General features: G+C 41.3%; 1 protein-coding gene across 1 annotated transcript; it reads right to left on the reverse strand.

The window, feature by feature from the left end:
- Positions 1-1,502: 1,502 nt before the first annotated feature.
- On the reverse strand, positions 1,503-4,961 carry dusp1 (dual specificity phosphatase 1). Its single transcript, XM_072395973.1, has 4 exons — positions 4,087-4,961; positions 3,718-3,863; positions 3,375-3,594; positions 1,503-2,701 (listed from the first exon to the last, which is right to left on the reverse strand). Exons 1-4 carry the CDS (start codon positions 4,493-4,495, stop codon positions 2,346-2,348), a joined length of 1,131 nt encoding a protein of 376 aa, XP_072252074.1. The 5' UTR covers positions 4,496-4,961; the 3' UTR covers positions 1,503-2,345.
- Between the last annotated feature and the right edge of the window lie 4,246 nt (positions 4,962-9,207).

Below are 9,207 nucleotides of genomic sequence, written 5' to 3' on the forward strand. Positions count from 1 at the left end.
GTGGGTCATTTGATAGGTTAGTGAAACTGCCAGAAAATGTGAGAATATGAAAAGAGGCCGAGGATTCAGTCTGGCAGAAGCAAGCCAAACATGGATTTTTCTCTTTTTTTTTTCTTCTCTTTTTTTACACATATCACATCATATCATGTCTTGAAGCAAGATGAGGCTTGATTTGAAAAGTTCCTTTAACTGTCTCATAGCACTTTTAAACTGTCTCCCCTCACAGTCTGCAGTATTTGAATGTGTTTTACCCATCAACTGATGGGTGTCGGATCTTAAAAGATGCCTGCCGACTTTCACACGCATACAGACGCAAACACACGCTCCCGACAACCTCCCTCCTTACAGCAGGAAATCTAAGGACACAAAGGGGAGCGGGTGATGGGAGGGGGTCACACATATGCCACCAAAACCACAGCTTGTCTGGAGGAGCTGATGAGGTAATGAATGGGTTTTTCATCGCAGAGGCATCATCACTGGTAAAGTTTTCACTGGTAAAGATAAACTTTTGCACTCGAGCTAGATTGTAAGATGTCCCTTTTTGGATTTGTTTGGGTATTAATGGTGGAAAAGCTTTCAAAAATCTTAACTGCAAACTGTCGTGTTGTTGTGAAGGTTTCCTCACCCAAAGATGAGAGTGTTTATCTCAGTTTTGATCTCACGCCCTTCCACAAGTCACAGCCAGTGTTTTGGTTAATCTGCAACCCAAACAAACTCCTTCCCCTTTCACAGCTATCTCAGTCCCAACCTCCTCACTGGTGTGTGTGGCAAAGGACACAAGGCCGGTGCTTGACTGAGCCTTGAATGCTCTTTAGTTGTCACACTTTTCCCAAACGCCTTGCAGCTGCTCCTATTGTGGCTACGGAGGGAGGGCTCCTTGGCCGATTCTCTGAGCCTCCTGCTGTTGCCCCGGCCTCAGATGGGTTCACACAGAGGGAGTGTGGCCTTAACAATGACTGACGCCATGACATCATGCTTCTTATTTTGGTGAAATCCTTGTGCAGATAGGAGTGGATTCCATCGCAGCACGGAACAACACGAGGACGGGGGGGGGGGGGCAATAACATTTCTGACATGGGTTGTGTTTTTTTCACTCTTCATAAAGAGTCAAAATACGCTTAAGACAGCTTTTTTAGTGGAAAGAATAAGCTAATCTTATATATATATATATATATATATAACCCTATATATATATATATATTTCAGCTACTTTTCACAGATTAATGTTGTACGGTTTTATACATCTCTGGTTAATTTTTTTTTATACAATCTTTTCAGTGTTTATCGACCAAGTGCAAAAGTTGCGTTGCTGCCCATATACATGAATGCCGATATAGGATTGAATTGGGACACTTGAGACCTCAAACAAGATTGCTGTGGTCTGTGTGATCACTTGCTTTGAAGTCGGCGTGCATTGTTGGACACTTACTAAATGTACATAAAAAAGGTTGTCAGAAATAAAATTTAAGAGAAGAAGAGGAAAAAGAACATAACCAGCTGAGTAAAAAAGTCAAATGAGATTTATTCAGACGTATAAAAACCACATGAAACAAACATTTGTAAAAATAGATATGATAAAGAAATATATTACTTTAGTTAATAAATATGTCAGAACGCAGTCACAGAAGGCACCTCGGCCCCGTTTTAGCAGTTTTTGGGGTTTCGGTCCATCTCAGGGCTGCAGTACACAGTACGGAAACATGAGGTATTTTGCGGCTGGTTTCCCCAACACGTCAGGATCGTCAGCGATGTCTTGAAAGGCAAGAAATTAGGATGTGAATCTGAAACCTATTCAAGTCTACAGCTTAAAAGGGATTTTAGCTTCTCTAATAAAAGAGGATACATTCATTGATCACGATTAACATGATGGAGGAATTTCCATGCCATGAAGGCAAAAATTGACATTTAAGAGGTTGAGTCAACATTCCTGAGACAACTGGTAGCCCTCTCAAAATGATTGTGATTATCAAAAGCAGTTGTCCTCAGTCTATTCAATAAATAAACAACATCATTTCCTACACAGAACTAACGACGCTCTTTAGCCATCTCTCAAGTCTTTCTGGGTTAAAACTGCGGATGGCTTTCACATTAAAAAAAGTTACACATCAATACTGCCTGGTGGTAGATATCAAATCTCCCTTTGAAATGATTAGGCTAACCTACAAATAACTGGCCAGCAGAGTCAAGTGAACTAGCCCCACAACAGCACCCATTCTGTCCAGTGACACCAGCATCACCGTAAATGGACAAGAGGATTATGATCCGGAGCGTGTTTCGTGAGGTGTTCTGTGCAGAGTCACTTGTGAGTTCAAGTCCAAACAAAGCGTGCGCCGCTCACACCTTCCTCAGCAGCTGGGAGAGGTGGTTATGGGACTGTGGAGGAAGGAGAGCTGACCGGCTGAGGTGTGAACGGGGATGGAGACGGGGAAATTAAACACCGTGCTGCTGTTTCTGATAGCCGGGCTGCCTGCCTCGGAGGAGCAAGTAGAAGAGGCCAGGACCTGGGACTCGAACTGGAGGAGCTGACCCATGAAGCTGAAGTTGGGGGAAATGATGCTGCGGCGCTGCTTGACAAACTCAAAAGCCTCGTCCAGTTTGACGCGGTTGGTGCGCATGAGATAGGCGAGGCAAATGGTTGCGGAGCGGGAGATGCCTGCTTGACAGTGCACAAACACACGGCCTCCTTTATTTCTCACAGAGTCTGGGGAAAGAGAGGAGATGAAGCAAAGTTAGACAACTGCACTATAACAAGGTGATTAAATCCAGAAGGTTAGAACTTTGTCGGTCACAGGAAACGAACACAAAAGTCCTTGCAACACTTTCAGTTTCTTTTTAAATGCGCTCATTAAGACACAGGAACACGGTTAATAGCTGCGCAGGGTGTGAGCCTGTGGGGGTTATTCCCAAAGGAGGCATAGTGAACGGACAAAAGAGGGGAACAGACCCCTGCTGGGGGTATTGATCTGGGAGGAAGGCTGACAGTGAGTGAGGAGAAATTGCCTTTTGTTAAGCCAGAACAAAGAGTAGTATGGAGAGAGCTATTCAAGCACAGCCAGCCTTCCCACTACAAAACGGGTTCAGGGCTGCTGCCTCGCAATACATTTAAAAAGAGGACATCCCTTTTTCTACGCCTCAGAGGTGGTGGTGATGTAACCGCCATTGTCCTGGAGCAAGGAGCCTGTGCCCAGCCAGCTGCTCGGTTTTGGAGGGAACTTTTTTCAAAATTTAAATCCAGAAGTCAAAGGGAGAAGTGAGGGAAGAGGGGGGTTGGGTGTTTGTGTAGCGTGCCATCAACGGACTCAGAGGCAACAGCTGCGACAGGCGCTCACATTTAGCAGTTGAGGGAGTGCAAAGGGGTTGGTGGAGGGACTCACCGATAAACTCGATCGCCTCGTTGAACCAGGAGCTGATATCTGCTTTGTGGTTGTCCTCGACAGGGATGCTCTTGTAGAGGAAGGAGTCCTCAAAGTGGTTGGGACAGTTGGCTGAGACATTGATAAGAGCTGTGATTCCCAGCAGGTCTAGCATATCTTTTCTGGAAGCATGGTAAGCACTGCCAAGGTACAGGAATGGCAGGATCTCTACAGGACCTCCCTAGACAGATAAAAAAAAGAAAATAAGCTCATTGAGTCCTCTCGAAATAAGTGCAACAGGAAGTAAGAGCCAGAGCAAGGTGTCCTGCGTTTTTTAGAGCATGAGAACAATAAAACCACAAACCTGGTCATATAAGGGTGTATTGCATGGACTGCAGTTTGGGTCTGCACTCCCAGGCTGTCTGGAGCTCAGTGGCAAACTAAGCCCTTGTGGGGGGGAGGGTTTGGTACACATCTCCGGACACTCTGAGGAAAAAGTGTCAAATCCCCCTGAAAAAGGAGAGAGGAAAAAAACAAAAAAAAAACAAGGTCAGTTTACAGAATGACATGAGGACATCTACTTTTAAATATGGAGTGCAAAAAGGTGACAACTGCTCTTGGGGGTTATTTTGGAGCTTTGTTTACTTCAGGGACCAACTGCTATGGTGACAGCTGTAATCCACATTTGTTGCTAGAGTACAGTGAATGAATTGCAACAGTAACGTTTTCTTACCTTTGAGAATAAAAACACTGGCTCCACAGGGGTCGCGACACAGGGCTGAGATAGCAAGCATCAGTGTTCCGTCCTTCTTCACCTGACTCAAGTCCAAACTCCGGTCGTCAAGCAGTACCACGGAATGGTACTCGCCGGACAGGAGCCGGTTCCTGGTGTCCTCGTTAGGGACGATATGCTCGAGTCCTAGCCCACCTCTGGCTCTTCTGCGCACGATGGTGCTGAAGCGCACGTTGGTGGAGCCCGATATATGGGACGAGTTGAAGGACAGGAAGGAGCGACAGTCCAACACCAGGCAGCCCGGGACATCGCCCTCCAGCAGGCTACAGAGGGACGCACAGTCGATGGTGGGAACCTCCATAATGACCATAGTAGTACAGCGGGATATGTAGGTTAAATCCAAATACATAAAGGTTCAGTTGCAGGAATATGCAAATGTGAGTTGTTTTGAAAAAAAAACAACTCTGTCTCCCGATGTTACAAAGCAGTATTTGAAAGTGTGAGTTCTTTGTGTTGGTTCGCTTGTTTAAGAAAGAAAAATGTTCACGCCAAAGGGAAAAAAAATTAAGAAGACGAAGAAAAGTTATAAGGAACTGGTCCTCTCCTGTTCTTTAGTGTATCCAGTAATTGTGGTCCTTTTTTAGGTCGAAAAGGTTTTTAAAAAAAAAAGAGTTCAATTTTTTACAGAGAATGGCTACTGCCTTTCGGCGCGTTGAACGTGTTTATATAGGGCTCGCGCTTGTGAATGAGAGGCCACTGACGTCAGAGGACCGCCCCTCTTGACTTCCTGCCAACAGTGCTAACGTCATTGTGACTCTGCGGCAGGCTGGACCGAGGGCTCGCGCAAATGTAGGACACTTTTGTCCAAGCGTACTGCACGTACGCGGGCACGAGAGGTTAAACAACTTTTGTCTTTCTTTCTTTCTTTTTTCTGTCCGTTTTCTTTTTATTTTGTTCATATTTTTTCTGTCTCATCCCTTTTTAAGTTGAAACACCCATGTGTCCTTCTTTCATTTTTATATCACAAGAACGCATCTGGGCTGACGATGCTTATCTTATGTCGATTGTTTTTCTCTTTTTCTCTTATTGAATATTGCCACTGCAAGCTTAAATTGCATTTAGAACCACACTCCGTCCATATCAAACACCAGGCTTCTTTTTTTTTTATATTGGAGATACTCTGTTATAGGTATAAGCAGCAACCCTCAATATACAAATATATTTTAATTAAGTAGTAAATAAGTAATTATTAATGTTTCCATTTCAAATATTTGAATACCTGCTCAGCCCGGCTAAGATATATTTAATTATATCTAGAATGTGATTGATAAGCCTGGCAATTCCTTTATTTGATAGTCAATATTTGGTTGTTTTTTGTCCCAATAAAAGTGAATAGTCATCAGAATTAGAATTGATTTATTGTGTCTTAATTGTCACTGTTATAATTACTATTATGGTTATAATATAATGAATATTATAATTACTATAATTATAACTCTTAAGTATCATTGTAATTGGTCTATAAGCCAGCAAATAAGGAATTTGCTAAATTTTCCATGATGTTCATGTTTAATTGGATTCCTATTTTGCCTCTTCAACTGAGAGTTGACAAATAACTAGATAATAAGTAAATATCTGCCATGGGCACCATAAAAGTTTATTCTTTGTTTTTATTAGTCAGCGGTACATAGTGTTCAAAGCTCCGAGAGCAAAGGCTAACCATAAAAGTTAATCACTGTATAGAAATCTGAAGTCCAGTAAATTTCCACATGCTGAGAAACAAAACACTGGTATACCAGGAAGACAACAGCAGATGGAGATCTCTTGACTTATTAGTTTTGTTTCATTTGTGACATCACTGAAACAGATTAGGTTTTTTTTAACCTCCCTTCCCACCACACAAAAACAGATAAACACAAACCAAAATCTTTTTAAAAAAAAGATGATTGCTGTAGCTCTGGGAAACCCTTTTCATTTTGTTAGTGTGGTTTGCTGACTCAGACTGGATAACACCACTGTCTCATAATATCGGAAGCAAGACAATCACTTGTGAGGGACATCATCTGTTGGCAGGTCGGTGGGACAGGTCTTTGTGTATTGAGACTGAAGAGCAGAGGCACGCCATGGTTGTTTAGTTGTGTCACTAAGATAAGTTGAAAACAGGTATCTCATTATCCCCCAGGTATCAGAATCCCATTTGAATGTGTGTCAGCTCAACTGACACATAACAAACAAGTTATTGTTTTCGATGCGTGATCTAACCTGATGTAACTTATATATCGAGCTGCATGTATAACTTTCACTTTCACGTGTATTTCTCACAAGCATGAGACCAGCATGCACTGTACAGGCCATAATGTCAATCTCCCTTTACTGTAAACTGAACAAGTTTGGAATCCACATCCATGCTCTTTTGGTTCTGTTTTACCCCAAGCAAAAGGAAAACAGATGTGTTATGGTGGGGTGGGGGGGGTGGGGTTATCGCACAGAAACTTAAGCAATAACAACAGAGTGTAAAAACTCTCTCAACCGTTTAACTTCACAGTCCAGTGTGATGAGTCAACTGTGAAGCACATGCCACAAGGGGCAAGAATGTTACACACTATACAGGGGAGGAGAGTAAAAGTTCCCCTGAAAACAGTCTGTACCCAAACATTTTGTCCTCATAGAGAATACAGCTTCCCTCGAGTCATGAGGAGACAGGCTTACAGTTAGTTAAGATATTACACACCCGAGGAAGAGGTGAACAGTTATAGCAAGTGCAAAAGTGACACACTGAAGCTATTGTGTACTCCCATTGGGAAAAAATGTTAATGTTTTCCCTGAAGAATCACCCTTTTTCTTTTAGCAATTTTAGCACCTGCCTCCCGTATCTTGTACAACAGTGGTTTCCTGTTTCATTCTAAAAACATATTAATTATATTTAGTCTTTGGTCAGCAGAAACGTGCATCTCAAAAGCAAAAATGATGCCGTTCGCTTAGTGGTGACAGTAATCAATGCAAATGGCCTCTTACAGCAAGAATGCAAATGTGTGCCTGTAATGTGCAGGACAGAACATTGAAATTGAGCTCTTAAAATATAGCCTGAGTTCCCACAGTTCTCATTCTGCTTTGGATTCCCACAATTATGGCCTGCAACAAAACAAACCATAGCTCTCATCCAGAAAGGGAAGTGAAACAGGGGATGACAGAGAGGCGTTTCCTGTGGTCCAGCCTCGCTGTCACTTGCTGTCATCTGTGACTATTTACTGTCACTGTCACTACGGGCAACAGCTGAGCCATCCCTGGGAAAACACAGGGCTTGTCCTGTCTTCTATATCTCGATGACATACACGAAATTTCAGTCAAATATGTTTTGTTTCATCTACGTTTGGTTGGGGAGAGAAATAAAAACACTTGCAGGAGGGAAACTTAAGTAATGAAGATTGTGGATTTTCTTGTGTGACATATTTTGTTTAACATAGGGGATAACCATCTTTCTGTTTCTGTGTTGTTGCAGTAATTCAGTGCCTTTTTTATTTATTCATTTTTTCACCACTTTTCACAAAGAGTATGATCTATCTTGCTAAGCAATTGTTTCCAATTATTTATTTTAGACACTGTGATATAAAATATTTTGGATAAAAGCCATAGAATAGCCTCTACTATATCAATAGTCTTTTCATTTGTGTTTATCTTTCTGCATATGGCAAGCCATGTTAACATTTAAAAGCTACGTTTGACTATCCAGAATTTACTTGTGCATATCTACATTCTTGCTAGGACAAATGATTTAACCTTTGCCATTCATGTGTAGGGGGTTTGTCATTACAGATATTTACAATTCAGATGCAGATATCTGCCACGTAATTCCAGATATCTCTAACTGAATTATGACTAGTAGTAATTCCAGTTACAGATATCTACAACGTCATTTTGCCTAGTCAAAACCTAATTTAAGATATCTGAAAAGGGACGTGTAGATGTCTTTAAATGAGGTGAATTAAAGATATCTTGAACTTGAATTATGACCAGTCAGAATCAAATTCTAGATATCTCAAACTGAAATTACTACTAGTCGTAATTCAGTTAGAGATATCCGTAATTCACATGGCGGATATCTGAAATGTTCTTTTTGACTAGGCAAAACTGAATTACAGATATCTGCAACACATATCCAGTCTGGCTTTTAAATGTTAAAATGGCTTGCCATATTCTGCATGTTAGTTACCTGTTGTCTCACATTATGAGAGGCTCCTGAGAGGCCACTGGGCACAGACTTGTACAGTAAAAGGGCTCCTACCTACCCACTACAACCAACACGTTTTTAGTCATTAGGTGTTTGTACTGAAAGTTTTTGCAGATTCTGTCACTATTTGTGGTCATTTTGTGTGAAGTTTTTAGTCGATTCTAGTATTTCTGGTGATTATCTTTGTGTGCGGTCACTTTGCATCCGGTAGTGGTCATTTTGTTTCTCTTGTTTCTCTGTTTCTGGTTGTTCTGTGTCTCTCTGTTTATAGTTTTAAATCTATCTGTGGCAATTTTGTGTTTCTTTGATCAGTTTGTAACTCTAAGTTTATTTTGTGCATTTTATTGTCAACTTTTGAGTCTTTGCAACATGTTTCTGATCTCTTTTTTTGTAATATGGTAATATGGCTTATGCTTGTAGTAGTTTTTCACTATATAGGCCCAAGGTTTTCTGAACCGTTGGGATGTTGCCTGTATAGCCAGGGCTGCCTGTATGACCCGAGAAACAAATTACAATCTAGAACAAAACCATTAAGTAAGTAGCATCACAATTTTCAAACTTTTCCTTGATATTATTGCTACCTTATATGCAGCTGCTTATATGTAACAAAATAGAAAACACACAACGGTATATCTCTGCATTCTTACAATTACATTTTTATTGGTACAAATGTCTCATGTTGACGTTTTAAAGGTATTTGACCAATTGATAAACGCAAAAAATATTTTACGGCCAGTAAGTCTATCCCAGCTTTTCGAATAGATAATTATTCGGTTGCTGTGATTCTTATTTTGACAATATTCAGTCATTTTCATCATTTTACAGTCTGCTAACCTGACACCACACCAGTAATCAGGCTCCGGGAGGAAACAGAATCAGAGCAAACAGGAAGT

The sequence above is a fragment of the Leuresthes tenuis genome, unplaced genomic scaffold (assembly GCF_036924035.1).
Source record: "Leuresthes tenuis unplaced genomic scaffold, fLeuTen1.0.hap1 SCAF_11, whole genome shotgun sequence".
Classification (NCBI taxonomy): domain Eukaryota; kingdom Metazoa; phylum Chordata; class Actinopteri; order Atheriniformes; family Atherinopsidae; genus Leuresthes; species Leuresthes tenuis.

Coding starts and splice junctions, on each gene's coding strand:
- dusp1 (XM_072395973.1), bottom strand. CDS start 4,495: ATGTATTTGGATTTAACCTACATATCCCGCTGTACTACTATGGTCATT. Junction 3,864..4,086: donor CAGTGTTTTTATTCTCAAAG/GTAAGAAAACGT, acceptor CTCCTTTTTCAG/GGGGATTTGACACTTTTTCC. Junction 2,702..3,374: donor CGAGGCGATCGAGTTTATCG/GTGAGTCCCTCC, acceptor CTCTTTCCCCAG/ACTCTGTGAGAAATAAAGGA.